The following is a 17,211-nucleotide window of genomic DNA, read 5'->3' as shown; positions in this document are numbered from 1 at the left end:
CCGTCTCCGGCCGGATCCAGGCAGGAGCGCCCGGATCTGCCTCGCTCCATGCCGCCGACCTCCTCCTCGAGCTCCTCCAGCCCGCAGTCGCCGGAACTGTCGCCGGAGCTCCGCGACCCGCCACTAGGACGCCCCCGACCCCCGATTCAAACGGCCGCATCGCACCGCTCCGTCCCGATCCAGTTTTTCCCCGAGGTCCATTTTGTTCACTAAGTCCCTGCAAAAATCATGTCATGTTGCATTATTGTGATGCGTGCAACTTGGTGCATGTGTGTCCTATGATGATGTTCTTTATAAGAAAATGTTCATCTCTGAGTGCTCTACATGCTAGTGTCATTTGCATGCATGTTACTGTCCATATGTATGCCTTAATCATCATTGCAAAAGTGCTAAATGATGTTAACTGCTGAAAACTGTTGTAACTTGCTGATTTGTCTTTTTCATAGCATTTTGTGTGTTTATCTTTTGAGCATCATGTCAAGATGTTTTAGGAGCATATTCATGCCATCTTTACAGTGGTGCAATCCATGTTTTTTGGTGTGCCCTGTGGTAACTAGCACAAGCTTGCAAAGTATGCTACTTGATGTTTGCTGTTTTCTGAGACTTGGTGATTTTTGCTAAGTCTGTAACTGTTACATTATGTTGCCATGTTAACTTGATGCTACCATCAATTCCATGCATAATCTGTAGATGCCTAGTTGACATGTTTTGATGTCCATGTTATTCTCTATCATGCCATGCCATTTGATGCCTCATATATGTCATGTAGCACATCTTGTCGTTGCCATGAACATGCCTAAATGATGTTCCAGTTTTCTGTTAACTTCATGATGTCATGTTGTGAGCTTGTTATTGATTAACCTGTGCCTTTTTTGGAGATGTTCCAATTACATGACTTGAATTATGCTATGAGTACTTTGTCCACATGGCAAGTTTGATAATTTTGGACTTAATATGACCTCTTGTCTAAGCTTGTAAACATGCTACGATGATGTTGCTGTTTTACACTTGCTGAAACTGTTACAAAATTCAAACTTGTCTTGATGGTTCCCGTTAGTCCATGAGTCGTATGGTTATGATGCCTTGATGTTATTTGCTCCTTGTTATGTGTAGTTTGGTGGCATGTCCTTGCTTGCCATATGACTTGCTGAAGATTGTCTCTTTCTTGCTCTGAAGTTGCCTTCATGCTAAATCTGTCAACCTGTTAATAGTATGTTCCATTTTGCAAGTATCATAGTAATTACTCCATGCATCATATGAACTTGTTCCCATGGACTAAGTTGAATTATATCATGTCTACTATATGTCCATGTCTTTTGCATAATTATTAAAGTTGCTATGCTTGTTGTTATGTGCCTCCACAGTCAGCATCATAATGTTATTGTGTTGCATTCCCAGATTTCCTGCAAGTCTGAGAATCAACTTATATCATGTTTGCATCTTGTCGTGATGATTCCCATGAACATGTTGCTCATATGGTTATGCCATGTTGCGTGTTTTGAGCTCTATGATATGTACTAGCATGCCATGCTTTTGCTTTCCATGTTCTTGCACTGTAGCTTAATTATTTCTTGCCTCCAACATGCCATCGTATAAACTCTGCTCATGCATATGCTTTGTTTTTCACTAAGTCATAATCTGTGTTATGCTACCTCTTGAGCACAGCGTTGGATTTCCTTGAACAGGAAAGGATGATGCAGCAAAGTAGCGTAAGTATTTCCCTCAATTTTTGAGAACCAAGGTATCAATCCAGTAGGAGGCTACGCGCGAGTCCCTCGTACCTGCACAAAACAAATAACTCCATGCAACCAACGCGATAAGGGGTTGTCAATCCCTTCACGGTCACTTACAAGAGTGAGATCTGATAGGATAATATTTTTGGTATTTTTGTAATAAAGATGCAAAGTAAAATAAAAGCAAAGTAAAAAACAAAGGAAATAACTGAGTATTGGAAGATTAATATGATGAAGATAGACCCGAGGGCCATAGGTTTCACTAGTGGCTTCTCTCGAGAGCATAAGTATTTTTACAGTGGGTGAACGAATTACTGTTGAGCAATTGACAGAATTGAGCATAGTTATGAGAATATCTAGGTATGATCATGTATATAGGCATCACGTCCGAGACAAGTAGACCGACTCCTGCCTGCATCTACTACTATTACTCCACTCATCGACCGCTATCCAACATGCATCTAGAGTATTGAGTTCATGAAAACAGAGTAACGCCTTAAGTAAGATGACATGATGTAGAGGGATAAATTCATGCAATATGATAAAAACCCCATCTTGTTATCCTCGATGGAAACAATACAATACGTGCCTTGCTGCCCGTACTGTCACTAGGAAAGGACACCGCAAGTTTGAACCCAAAGCTAAGCACTTCTCCCATTGCAAGAAAGATCAATCTAGTAGGACAAACCAAACTGATAATTCGAAGAGACTTGCAAAGATAACCAATCATACATAAAAGAATTCAGAGAAGATTCAAATATTGTTCATAGATAATCTTGATCATAAACCCACAATTCATCGGTCTCAACAAACACACCATAAAAAGAAGATTACATCGAATAGATCTCCACAAGAGAGGGGGAGAACATTGTATTGAGATCCAAAAAGAGAGAAGAAGCCATCTAGCTAATAACTATGGACCCGAAGGTCTGAGGTAAACTACTCACACTTCATCGGAGAGGCTATGATGTTGATGTAGAAGCCCTCCGTGATGGATGCCCCCTCCGGCGGAGCTCCGGAACAGGCCCCAAGATGGGATCTCGTGGATACAGAAAGTTACGGCGGTGGAATTAGGGTTTTGGCTCCGTATCTGATCGTTTGGGGGTACGTAGGTATATATGGGAGGAAGGAGTACGTTGGTGGAGCAATAGGGGCCCCACGAGGGTGGAGGGCACGCCTGGGGGGGGGGTAGGCGCGCCCCCTACCTCGTGGCCTCCTCCTTTATTTCTTGACGTAGGGTCCAAGTCTCCTAGATCATGTTCGGTGAGAAAATCACGTTCCCGAAGGTTTCATTCCGTTTGGACTCCGTTTGATATTCCTTTTCTGCGAAACTCTGAAATAGGCAAAAAAACAGCAATTCTGGGCTGGGCCTCCGGTTAATAGGTTAGTCCCAAAAATAATATAAAAGTGGATAATAAAGCCCAATAATGTCCAAAACAGTAGATAATATAGCATGGAGCAATCAAAAAGTATAGATACGTTGGAGACGTATCATGTTATCAAGTGGCTTTTTGCATTGATCATCTTGGATTAATCTTGATGCCTATGAACCTGAACCTTAATGTTATTTGAAGCATGTTGTCTATACTTTGAGTGCATATCAAGTTTGTATCCATATGATTCCTGTAGCATGTTGTTTCCTTGATTGCAAAGTGCTTAGTTGCAGTTTTGGGCAGATTGTGTGTGAAACTTGTATTGAGTGTATCTGTTGAACCGTTGCTCCGTTTGGAGTATGCTCTATATGAAACTTGCTTAGTTTTGCATGTAGTTTCATGTTACCTTGTTGCATCCATGTTTTGGAGTGTTTGTGATGTTGTTTTGCTTGCTTTTGCATCAATGACATGTTTAACTTGTTTTGCTCATATCTTCTATACCATAGCTTTGAATTAAACGAACTTTATATGTAACTTGACTAGAAAAGCGTGTAGATCATCTTGGTGCACTTTAACTTGATGATTAATAACTTCAACATAATGTTTTGTTCAAATCAGTACCAATTTTGAAATTTGCATATGGGGAGTTTCTGGAATTGTTATATGTTGTTTCCGGCCTCATTTAAACTTGCTTTGGTATGTTGTTCTTGTATGCATCATCTCTTGCCACGAGTAGTATCATATAGACTTATGATGCATCATACTTGGTTGAGCATCATGTCTTGTTCATGCTTGTGTGTTTACCATGTTGTTTGCTTCTTTCCGGTTGTGCTCCTTCTCGATAGTTCCTGTTTCATTGCGATTGTGAGGATTCGTTCGACTACGTGGGATCGTCTTCTTCATGGACTTGTTCTTCTTCCTAGAGGGATTTCAGGAAAGATGACCATCACCTTAGATCTCACTACTGCTTTTCTATGCTAGTTGTCTCGATGCTATGGCTATGTTGCGCTACCTACCACTTATTTATCAAGCCTCCCAAATTGCCATGTTAGCCTCTAACCTTTTTTACCTTCCTAGCAAACTGTTGTTTGGCTATGTTATCGCTTTGCTCAGCCCCTCTTATAGCGTTGCTAGTTGCAGGTGCAGTTGCAGGTTGTTCCATGTTGGGACATGGATATCATGGGATATCACAATATCTCTTATTTAATTAATGCACATATATACTTGGTAAAGGGTGGAAGGCTTGGCCTTATGCCTGGTGTTTTGTTCCACTCTTGCCGCCCTAGTTTCTGTCATACTGGTGTTATGTTCCTTGATTTTGCGTCCCTAACACGGTGAGGGTTTATGGGCCCCTCTTGACAGTTCGCTTTGAATAAAACTCTTCCAGCAAGGCCCAACATTGGTTTTAACATTTGCCATAATAAAAACTTGAACTAAATAATTAATTGGCATATGGCATCATGAACCCGAGGATTCTTTTCTACATACAGGGGGCCAGTGCTGATGGTGTTGGTCCCAAACTAGAGCCCCTTGCAACGCCGCCACAGGGAAACTCGAGGACTGATTTTAGTTGTACGGACTGCTCATCCGGACGTGGCCTGAGAAGAGATACGCGCGGCTACTATCAGGGTGTCGGCATGTCGGGAAGTCTTGCTGGATTAGTTTTACCATTGTCGAAATGTCTTGTGCACTGGGATTACGAGTCTGATCGGAGGTTCCCGCGATGGAGGATTGTCTCCTGGGATCATGAGCTTGTCATGGGCTAAGTTGGGACACCCCTGCGGGGTTTAAACTTTGGAGAGCCGTGCCCGCGGTTATGTGGTAGATGGGAATTTGTTAATATTTGGTTGTAGAGGACTTGAAGTAAACTCAATTAAAATACACCAACCACGTGCGTAACCGTGACTGTCTCTTTTCGGGTGCGTTTGAGAAGAGAACACGGTTGGGTTATGTTTGAACGTAAGTAGTTCAGGATCACTTCTTGATCATTACTAGTTTGCTACCGTTTGCGTATTTTCTCATACTCTTGTACTCGTAAGTTAGCCACCATACAATGCTCAGTCGCTGCTGCAACCTCACCACTTTACCCCTTCCATACCCATTAAGCTTTGCTAGTCTTGATGCCCATGGTAATGGGATTGCTGAGTCCTCGTGGCTCATAGATTACTACAGAACAGTTGCAGGTACAGGTTATGCGATGATCACATCGTGAGAGCGATGTTTGCTTGTCTTGGAGTTCTTCTTCTTCATCATCGATCTTGCGTTAGGTTCCTGGTCGGCAGCCTGGGCTAGCAGGGTGGATGTCGTTTGAGTTTCTGTTTGTGTTTCATCCATAGTCGGATGTTGTTCTTATGTATGATGTTTGATGTATTCATGTGGCATTGTATGCCTTTTGTATGTATCCCCAATTATTATGTAATGGTACGATGTAATGATATCCACCTTGCAAAAGCGTCTCCAATATGTGCTTCTATCCTTGGCGGGACCTTCAAGTTCCTTTAGGATAGAGTCGCATATTGGGCGTGACAAACTGTGTGTTTGAAACAGCAAGGGGGAACCTGAGGAATCACCCTTGATGGATTCCCACACGATGTAGCCATCAAGGTGGACTTGGAGGAATCAGCCTCGTCCACACTTGAGGGGTTGCACGACAGAGTTGTTATCAGGAGTGGTGAAGGAGGAATCATCCTCGATTAGCACAACTGAATAGCTACACTACATGGTTAACACCAGAAGTGCTGACGAGGTATCACCCTCGACACTTGATAATAACTCTGCATAGTCGTACAACTAAGGGGGGAAGGGGTAATGTGCGTTGTCGGGGCCTGGACGTCGATCACGTTGATCGAGTCATCGAACATAAAGCGGGGCAAGTGGGACAAGGTGGGGGTCACTGATGGATCTCTAACCAGCCTATACTAAGCAGTTTAGAGTAAGCAGGTAAGGTATGAAAGCAGGTAGCAAAAATAGGCTATGCATCAGAATAGGAGCAAACAATAAGAGTAGCAAAATCTAATGCAAGCATGAGAGTGAATGGAATGGGCGATATCAGAGTGATCAAGGGGGGGGGGCTTGCCTGGAAGCTCTGCTGAAAAGGAAGAAGTGTCGTCGTCGATATAGTCGGTCACAAGGGCATCAGTATCGGTTTTGGGGTCTACCGGAGAGAAGAAGGGGAAGAAACAATAAATAGCAAGCATACAAATGCAACAGAAAGCACGACATGGCAGTAAGCTATGCTAGGGGTGCTCTAACGCGGTACTACACGTTGCAAACGGAGAGGAAAACTGTCCGAAGGGGTTTTCCCGGCGTCTTGCTTTTTTCGGACAGACGAAAGAGAGGGGACGATTCCATGTTCAGCATGCTAGGGGCATGTGACAGATGAATGGGCCGCTTATTCGGATTCGTTGTATTTTTCTAAGCAACTTTCATATATAAAACATTTTCATCAGAGTTACGGTTTATTTTCTATTAATTTTCAAAGTTTTAAACATTTCTAGAATTATTTTTAATTCAAAAATCCAACTAAAGTGTTAGATGCACCCGGTGCAGTGCACCCAGCAGTGCGCCAGAGGCTGACCATTGGGGCCCAGTTGACTGCTGACGCAGCAGTCAACAGTGGACCATTGACTGGTCAACAGGGCCCCCGGGCCCACTTGTCATTGAGACGTTTATTTTAAAATAGAGGGTTAATCATTTTTGTTAGCAGTGGGGCCCAGTGGTCAGTGTGCATTAGTGGGGCTTAATTAGCAGAGTCATTAGCGCTAAAGGCAAAGCCATGTCGGCGGCTAACGGCGGCGATGGCAGAACGCGCCGGTGATGGCTGTTCGGTCGACTCCGGCGACGGAAGGGCGCGCCGCTGGGCCCGTTGGAAAACTGCCGAAGCGGCGCCTCCAACGGTGGCGTCGGCTGGCGCCAGGGAGGACTCTAGCGGCGGTGGCGGTGACCTGAAGCGGCGGTGGAGGTCGCGGCCATGACGGGGCTGGGGCTAGCAGCGGGCTGCGTGAGCTCAGCGGCCGCGGGGCGCGGTAGGGGTGGCAGCAGCGAGGAGCAAAAGCGTGGACGGAGGGGCGTACTGGAGCGGCAGGCAGCAGCAATATCGGGCAGCGGCGGGCACAGGCGCGGGCGACGGTGCTCTCCGGCGAGCAACGGAGCGGCTCAATTTGGAGAGAGCCCAAACACTTCACGACACGCTGCAATTGAGTAGCGAGTGACACCTATTGTGTGGAGCGCCACACAAGGCACAAACATGGGAGGTGCCCATGTTCCGATGGTGAGGAACATCACTAGTTGGCAATGAATGTTTGGGCAATCTCCATGCGAAAATAGAGAGGATTTTTTTAAGACAAGAAGATAGAGATAATTTTTTTTAGGGTCATTTTTTTGAGAAACTTTTTTTTTCCGAGGATCAAATAGAGAGAAATGGACTCGAAGTTATGATTGGTTCATCTCCAACATTGGCCCAGACGGCAATGCAACATATACACACCACTTTCCTCATCTAAAGAACGAGCCCACTGCCCAGGCCCATTTTTCACTTTGCTGCTCGCTCCTACACTAACCCACACGCACGGTCGCACCCGCACCTCACCTCATCTCACCAGAGAGAAAGAGAGAGAAGAGAGAGAGTCCGAAGAAGAAGACGGCGGCGGGATGTTTCTGCGGCGGATCCTAAGCGGCGGGGGCGGGCTGGCGGCCATGCGCTCTGCGCGGGCGGTGAAGGAGACGACGGGGATCGTGGGTCTGGACGTGGTCCCCGAGGCGCGGGATGTGCTCATCGGGCTCTACACGCGCACCCTCAAGGAGATCGAGGCCGTCCCCAAGGACGAGGGCTACCGCAAGGCCGTCGAGTCCTTCACCCGCTACCGCCTCCAGATCTGCCAGGAGGAGGAGGACTGGAAGCGCATCGAGGACCGCCTCGGCTGCGGCCAGGTCGAGGAGCTCATCGAGGAGGCCGAGGACGAGCTTAAGCTCATCGGCAAGATGATCGGTTCGTGCCTCTACGATTACCCGTTCCCCTTTCTTTGCCCCGATTAGTTACTTTTGTGTTTTATTATCCTTGTCTGATCGATATATGGGGCAATCGATGGATGTGCGGGGAGTAGTTTGTTTGCCCGTTTGGTGATAAGGGATGTCTTCTCTTTTGATACGGGGAAATGCGAGGTTGCCTGCGGATTGCTCGTTGAGAAAATGTCCTTTCTGCTCTTCACCTAGTGCAAATGGTACGTTAGGGTTGCATAGGAGCAGCTAACGCTTACTGTTCAACTACCAGTAGATCTGGCAACCTTTGTCAACAGATGGAAATTTGTGTGAAATTAATTAATGTTCATCTCAAACATTGAGATACACAAGACTGCGTGATTATTGGTGTACTATGGGTATGTTTTTTTTTTTGTGGGATTACTATGGGTATGTTTGGATTGCCACCAACGTTTATCCTACCAATTTTTTGGTCATGACCTAAAGTCTAAAACATCGGTCCATGTTTGGATGATTGCCAACATTTGGGCATGCCAATGCTTCTTTGGTAATCCTAGTTCATTGTCTAGCCAATGTTGGCCAACTCATGGGCAAGCGAAACCTCTAATTTTGGCTAGCCAAAATTTTGGCAGGACAAACTTGGACACAAACCAAACACACCCTATAGTCTTTCATAGTTTTGGTCTCACGGTGGATTGCTATGCCCATAACATTGTTGACCCAGAATCCAGTTCAGGAGCTCAACGGGTGCTACATCAGAAAATGTCCATTTCTGGTAACATTGTCCTCCCATTAGGAACAGTGCACATTTTCCGAAACGTTGCTAGACCGTGGCAGAACAAGGGTGCAGCTTTAGCCTATCCCCTTACACATCTTTTAAGCCGATGTTGGACGTATCAGCTATGTAATGTTTTTTGTTTCGTCAAATTCAGATTAAATGCACCTCTATCCCATTTAAAACTGAGATAACCTTGGAAGAAACAATCAACTATGGTTTTTCTTTCTATGCATAGTAAAATTTAAATGAGCTGCAAATTTGGCTATGTTGCTGGGTCGGTGTTAAACATTTTGTGGCCTGCTCTTCACCTCTTAGCTCCCCTTGTTGAAATGGTGGTACAGGGAGTGAGGGATTTGATGATATTACCAGCGAAAATAAGACATCTAATGATCTGGAAGCACCTCAACTTAAAGTATTCATATCTACATAACCAAGTTATATGCTCCTAATTGGGGAATAATTGTACTGCCATATTTCTATTAGACACGAGAACAAGACGACAGATCAATATGGCCAATTTCTACAATATCTCGGGTGAATACGTGAAAAAGTGTCTTATTTATAGTAATGGTTATATGTCTCACGATGAAGGATATTTGAGATTTTTTGTTTATATAAGTTTTTTCAATACAAATATCATGCTGGGATTGGTTACTAGCTCCAATTTGATACAAATATCACGGGCGCTTTCTTGAAGTAATCTCATTGATATCATTAGCAAGGTAGCTCGGCTGATTACAATACATGTATTAAGCTCTTTATGGCAGCAGATTTTCTTTCAGAAACTGGGAATTCCAATCTTCTCGGCACATTATACTTTGTTTAGTACTATGGTTTGTTTTATAGATGGGAGTGGTCAGCTCACATTATGGAGTAAATATGTTTTGAGCAAATTAGATGGCAGATATCAAAGAGTTGTAGCATGCACTCACAAGAGTGATTGTCTAATGATATTCTATTTAGGCTATTTGATGCTCAAGGCAACCATCATAGTTACATTTCTTTAATGGGTTTTTATCAGTTATGCCACCGGTTATGTCCCACTACTCAGTTTTGCCACTAGAAATTTCAACTGCTCAAAAATGCCATCGCTTCATTAGACACATGCTCAAAAATGCCACTAAACACCATTATTGTGATCTCAAATCTCTTTTGCCATGTTATAATGACATAAATACCTATGAACCAACATGCCAGCTCTCCCTCTATCTCACTACAATAAAGTATAGGGCCCCCTTGATCCCAACAACGTTCTTATTTTCCTATAAAATTATTCGCTTGGTTACTCCTGACAAGTGGGGCCGCACATATCATTGTGAGAGAGAGAGAACTGACATGTGGGTCTAGGCTTATTTTTCTCATAGAACATGGTCAACGGGTTTGACGTAAAAATAACAATGTCTAATGGCATTTTTGAGCAAACATCTAACAGAACGATGGCATTTTTGAGATATCTAATGGCATTTTTGAGCAAGCATCTCACAGATTGATGGCATTTTTGAGCAGTTGTAACTTCTAATGGCAAAACTGAGTAGTGGGACACAACCGGTGGCATAACTGATAAAAACCCTTCTTTAATCTGTCAGTCTGTCACCATATATGCTTAATGCATAACACCTTATGAGAACAATTTCTTTCGGTTTTATTAAATTGAAAAGTGACCTGTTGGTTACAGGGTGATTTGTTGAATACGAAAGCTGAACCGTTTTGTGTTTCATCACTGGTTCGCAAAGTTACTTTTGCCATAACACTTGATACAGTTAATGGATGTACCCATCTTCCATTTCTTTTGGATTAAGATCGCAGACTGTGCCTATGCCCGAAATGCTGTTTTTTAGGCTATTGTCTCCAGTATGAGAATCTCTAATTGATACAAAAGCTTTCAGTATCAGTTCTATTTTAATTACTATATGTTGCAATGCATTGCAGAGTGGGATCCCTGGGGTGTTCCTGATGACTACGAATGCGAGGTGATTGAAGATGACACACCTATTCCCAAGCATGTTCCGCAGCACCGGCCCGTTGCACTACCTGAGGAGTTCTTCAAGACATTAGATGCCATCAAATCAGATCCAGCTCTGCAGGGCGACTCTCCTCCGCAAGTGAAGTCATGAAACTTGAACTCTTCAAGATGCATCATTTTTCACCTGCCGCAGTGTGTAGTTGAGACTAGTCTCATGGGTCCTTTGCCTGCAGTTTGCTTGTTGTCCTGAGCAGAATAAATTTGTTTCTGTGAATGTGAATGCGTTTTTAACGCAGTGCTTCAACACAGTAAAATACTGTTTCTGTTTTCTATTAATCGATGTTGACAAAAGATCAAATGCTGGTTTGTTTTATACTTTTCGATTCATGTACTTCTAGAACCCTGCACTTCTTTAAGTGTCATTGCCTAGTGATTACCTGCAACCTGTATTAATGTCTTTAAGCATTTCAAAAGCACCATTTTCCATGTACTGTATTTGACAAATGTTCCTGTAGGCATGGTATTTCTTTCCTTCTACCACATTCATGTTTTTTTTTCAAGAAAGGATGGCTCTTTAGGTGGGTTGCCCGTCTTGAAACTAAAACCTGACCGTGATTAAAATAGAACCCATGTAGTAAATTCTAAAACTACATTACGGTGCGTTGCAACGGGATACACTGGGGGCGAAATTGGACTATTGTGTGGTAGAAACTGCTAGCATAGCAGCATCAATGTATCGTTGCGGTAGAAAATTATTAGTTATTGGTCATATTAATTTAGTTCCATATTTTAGTCGCTCGTTCTTTAAAATATCATGTATATTTAAATATACAAAAATATAGTACTTTCTCCGTAAAAAAATATAAGAACGTTTAGATCACTATTTTATATTTAAATATACAAAAATATAGTACTTCCTCCGTAAAGAAATATAAGAGCGTTTAGATCACTATTTTTAGTGATCTAAACGCTCTTATATTTGTTTACAGAGGGCCTGTATGGCTTACTTACATGATGCAAACTTTTTATGCAAATTTAAATCTATATCTCCAACTGTTCTATTCAAGGTACAACCTACACCATCGATCTCTATATACTTCTGAAACCGACTCAAGAAATGAGCAAAATTAAATCTCAGACATTAAGTTAAAAATTAAATTGAGGAATGCCACCCACTTAAAAAGTTATTCAGATCTCGATATAGATTAGCGGTAAGAATTATACTTAATCTAGTGGATAAAAAATGGCAATATGGTCACCTCTCATGATTCCTCTCTTTCCTTGCGTCTTCTTCGTCTTCTTCTTGCATAACCTTTCGGTTACCATAGTTCCACCATGACCAATGAGTCATGGCTTCACCATCTTGATGCTGCTAACTTGATGGCTTCTACATGAGTAACATGAATCATGGGCGCTTGGGGGTATGACGAGTTGATGGATCAAGTTGGAGTAAGTACAAGTTGTTCCATCAACTCGTCATGTTACTCATGTAGTACTCTCCAAGCGCCCATGCCCAGCCTTTACGGGATTCCACAGATGCGAACGGAATTTTTTATCGCTGGCATACATTAATTCATCTACACAACACCTCTATTCTTGTCCTTGTCACCATCGGTGCATGCTGTCCGCCGGTTGACCCGGCCCTAAGACACACGAGGGTGTCGTGATGGAAATATGCTAGAGAGGCAATAATAAAGATGTTATTATTATATTTCCTTGTTCATGATAAATGTTTATTATTCATGCCAGAATTGTATTATCGGAAACTTAAATACATGTGTGGATACATAAAGGAATACCATGTCCCTAGTGAGCCTCTACTAGACTAGCTCGTTGATCAAAGATGGTTAAGATTTCCTAACCATGGACATGTGTTGTCACTTGATAACGGGATCACATCATTAGGAGAATGATGTGATGGACAAGACACATCCGTTAGTTCAGCATATGATCGTTCAGTTTATTGCTACTGCTTTCTTAATGTCAAATACATATTCCTTCGACCATGAGATCATGTAACTCCCGGATACCAGAGGAATACCTTTTGTGCTATCAAACGTCACAACGTAACTGAGTGATCATAAAGATGCTCTACAGGTATCTCCGAAGGTGTCTGTTGAGTTGGCATGGATAGAGATTGAGATTTGTCGCTCCGTGTATCGGAGAGGTATCTCTGGGCCCTCTCGGTAATACACATCATAAGAAGTTTTCAAGCAAAGTGACTAAGGAGTTAGTTATGAGATGATGTATTCCGGAATGAGTGAAGAGACTTGCCGTTAACGAGATGAAACTAGGTATGAAGATACCGACGATCGAATCTCGGGCAAGTAACATACCGACAGACAAAGGGAATTACGTATGTTGTCATAAAGGTTCGACCGATAAAGATCTTCGTAGAATATGTAGGAACCAATATGGGCATCCAGGTTCTGCTATTGGTTATTGACCGAAGAGGCATCTCGGTCATGTCTACATCATTCTCGAACCTGTAGGGTCCGCGTGCTTAACGTTCGTTGACGATATAGTATTATATGAGTTATGTGAGTTGATGAACGAATGTTGTTCGGAGTCCCGGATGAGATCACGGACATGACTAGGAGCTTCATAATGGTTCGGAGGTAAATATTGATATATAGGACGATGATTTGGTTTTACTCAAAGGAACTTAATACAATAGATGCATGCTGGATAGCGGTCGATGTGTGGAGTAATAGTAGTAGATGCAGGCAGGAGTCGGTCTACTAATCTTGGATGTGTTGCCTATGTAATGATCATTGCCTAGATATCATCATAATTATTTGAGGTTCTATCAATTGCCCAACAGTAATTTGTTTACCCACCATTTGCTATCTTTCTTGAGAGAAGCCACAAGTGAAACCTACGGCCCCGGGTCTTCTTCCTCATATATTTGCCTTTGCGATCTACTTTTCCTTTGCATTTTTATTCAGATCTATTAAACCAAAAATACAAAAATACTTTGGTGCACTTTATTTATTTATGATCTATTATTTCAATCTACTACAAATTTCTCGCATCGTTACGTTAAAGGGATTGACAACCCCTTTAACACATCGGGTTGCGAGGTGTTGTTACTGTGTGCAGGTGCTGTTTACGTTGTGTTGCTTGCTTCTCCTACTAGTTCGATAATCTTGGTTTCATCACTGAGGGAAATACCCACCTTCGCTGTGCTACATTATCGCTTCCTCTTTGGGGAAACACCGACGTAGTCCTAGCAGACAGGAGTTTTCTGGCGCTATAGTCAGGGAGCAATCAAAAGGAATTTTTGGCGCTGTTGCCGGGGAAGATCTTCAACATAACCAGGTTCCTAATGAAAAACCTCATCTCCTCGCAATTTACATTATTTTCCATTTGCCTCTCGTTTTCCTCTCCCCCACTTCACAAAAATGTGCCGTTTTATTCGCCCCTCTTTTTCATTCGCCGTTTCGCGCCAGATCTGTTTTTGTGTGCAATCTTGTTCGCTACCTTTTCTTGTGTTACCATGTGCCCTCTATTTGCTTGCATCTTCACTTTCTAAAAATCTATTGATATGTATCCTCATCCACTTGCTAATCTTTTCAAAAGATCTGATTATGTTGAACCAACTGCTAGTGAGTTGAGTGCACTTGATTATCTTTATGAAATTTTGCTTGAGATCTGTAAATCTGAAAATTGTCATGAAGAAATTTATGAAGTGATTCATGATAGCTCCTTGAATGAAAAGCATGATTGCAATGATTTTACTATAAATTCTATTAATGTCAATTGTGCTAATAATATGCAAAACCCCAAGCTTGGGGATGCTAATTTTGATATGTCCACTACTTATTGCAATGATCATGATTGGGGTGATTCTTATTATGATCTTGAAAAATTATTTAAGCCTCATGATGAATATGTTTGCAATAATATTGAAAGTGGGTTTGGAAGAGTGTCAACTCTAGGTAATAATGATCCCACTATTTTGGAAGAGTGTCAACATTGCATGCATGTGGATCATGAAGAGAATATTTTATGTGATAGTTATATTGCTGAATTTGAATATGATCACACATGTAATTATTATGAGAGAGGGAAATATAGTTGTTTAAATTTTCATGTTATTAAATTTCATCTGTTATGTTGAGATTGTCAATGTTTTATTTCTTTCCTTTGCATATGTTAGATATTTCTTGTCATGGTAATTTGTTTGCTTATAAAATTTCTATGCATAGGAAGTATGTTAGACTTAAGTGTGTTTGTCACATGTTTTAGGATGCTCTATTTGTGTTTCAATTATTATCTTTCATGTGAGCATCAATAAAGTCTTATGCCTAGCTAGGGGCATAAAACGATAACGCTTGTTGGGAGGCAACCCAATGAATAAAATCTATTTTTGCTTTATGTTCTTGTGTGCTAGCACAATTATGCTACTGTTATGATTGTGTTTTTATGTTTTAATTAGTGTTTGTGCCAAGTAAAGCCTTTAGGATCTTCTTGGGTGATAGTTGTTTGATCTTGGTGAAAAAACAGAAACTTTTACGCTCATGAAATTAATTTCCATTTTTTTACCAGAGAGCGATAAAATACACATTCGACTTGCGGTATATCAATATAAAAATTTCTCAGGTTGTCCTAATTTCTCCGAATTTTTGGAGTTACAGAAGTATTCGAAATAGTCAGATTGCAACAGATTGTTCTATTTTGACAGATTTTGTTTTCTTTGTGTTGTCTGCTTATTTTGATGGCTCTATGGTTTTCTTTGATGAGTTTTTGCCATGGAAAAGTTGGAATATAGTAGATATAATACAAAAACAAAATATTAATTGGTTTGATACAACATTTATAGTAGTTATTTATTATTCTTATACTAACGGATCTCATGAAGGTTTTGTTGAGTTTTGTGTGATTGAAGTTTTCAAGTTTTGGGTTATCTTACGATGGATGAAGGAAGGATGCAAGAGCCTAAGCTTGGGGATGCCCCGGCATCCCAAGCTATTATCCAAGAATGAGCAACCAACTAAGCTTGGGGATGCCCCCGAGTGGCATCCCCGCTTTCCTCCAACGATCATCGGTATTTTACTTGAAACTATATTTTTATTCGTCACATGATATGTGTTTTGCTTGGAGTGTCTTGTATGCTATGAGTCTTTGCTTGTTTTATTTTGTGTTTTAAGTCATCAATCCTTGCTGGACACACCTATTTGAGAGAGCCAAAATTATTTCATGACTTGTTAGAATAGCTCGCTATGCTTCACTTAAATCTTTTATGAGCTAGGACTTGCTCTAGTGCTTCACTTGTATCTTTTTGAGCACGGCATGCTTAGTATTTTTGAAGAAATGCTATCTTGCTTCACTTAGGTTTATTTGAGAGTTAGTAAAATTTTGAAGAAATTCTCTCTTGCTTCACTTAAATTATTTTGAGAGAAAGCAAATTTGTTATGCTCATGATCTTCACATATATTTGTTTGAGCCTATGAAAAGCAACATGTGAAAATTAGTCCCAAAGTGATAGATATCTAAGAAGGATAAAGAAATAAAAAATGTCATGAAGATCATTGGACAAAATAAACTTGATTCTTAGTAATAGTTTTGAGATCTGATGATGTGATATGTGAGTTATGTTGATGAGTAATTGTGCTCTAGTAGGAATATTGGTGTTAAGGTTTGTGATTCCCGAAGCATGCATGTATAGTCTCTCGTTATGCTATGATGTTGGAGCATGATTTATTTTTGATTGTATTCCTTATGAGTGGCGGTCGGGGACGAGCGATGGTCTTTTCCTACCAATCTATCCCCCTAGGGGCATACTTAGTAGTATTTTGCTTCGAGGGCTAATAAACTTTTGCAATAAGTACATGAGTTCTTTATGACTAATGTGACTCCATGGATTATATGCACTCTTACCTTTCTGCAATTTGCTAGGCTCTACGGTACCGTGCATTGCCCTTTCTCACATCGAGACGTGGTGCAAACTTTGCAGGTGCATCCAAACCCCATGATATGATACGCTCTATCACACATAAGCCTTATTATATCTTCCTCAAAATGGCCACCATACCTACCTATTATGGCTTTCCCATGGCCATTCTGAGATATATTTCCATGCAACTTCCACCATTTCTGTTTAATGACTTGAGCATTCACTGTCATATTGCTTTGCATGATCATATAGCCGAGATAGTGTTTGTGGCTCGGCCACCGTTCATCATTTTTCATACATGTTACGCTAGATCATTGCACATCCTGGTACATGCCATAGGCATTCATATAGAGTCATACTTTGTCATAGATATCGAGTTGTAATTTTTATTTTTTTTCAATTATAAGTAAATGAAAGTGTGATGATCATTATTATTCATTTTTAGAGCAGTGCCCCAGTGAGGAAAGGATGATGGAGACTATGATTCC

At 41.5% G+C, this 17,211-nt stretch overlaps 1 protein-coding gene across 1 annotated transcript; it reads left to right on the top strand.

Moving 5' to 3' along the window:
- The first annotated feature begins 7,636 nt into the window (after positions 1-7,636).
- LOC125551913 (probable NADH dehydrogenase [ubiquinone] 1 alpha subcomplex subunit 5, mitochondrial) lies at positions 7,637-11,182 on the top strand. Its single transcript, XM_048715314.1, has 2 exons — positions 7,637-8,093; positions 10,791-11,182. The coding sequence occupies exons 1-2, from the start codon at positions 7,757-7,759 to the stop codon at positions 10,973-10,975; spliced, it is 522 nt and encodes a 173-aa protein (XP_048571271.1). The 5' UTR covers positions 7,637-7,756; the 3' UTR covers positions 10,976-11,182.
- Positions 11,183-17,211: the final 6,029 nt, after the last annotated feature.

Source organism: Triticum urartu, chromosome 4, assembly GCF_003073215.2.
Source record: "Triticum urartu cultivar G1812 chromosome 4, Tu2.1, whole genome shotgun sequence".
NCBI lineage: Eukaryota > Viridiplantae > Streptophyta > Magnoliopsida > Poales > Poaceae > Triticum > Triticum urartu.
Note: the sequence above shows the minus strand (reverse complement) of the source record. Positions and strands in the feature narration are given on the sequence as shown.

Coding starts and splice junctions, on each gene's coding strand:
- LOC125551913 (XM_048715314.1), top strand. CDS start 7,757: ATGTTTCTGCGGCGGATCCTAAGCGGCGGGGGCGGGCTGGCGGCCATG. Junction 8,094..10,790: donor GCTCATCGGCAAGATGATCG/GTTCGTGCCTCT, acceptor AATGCATTGCAG/AGTGGGATCCCTGGGGTGTT.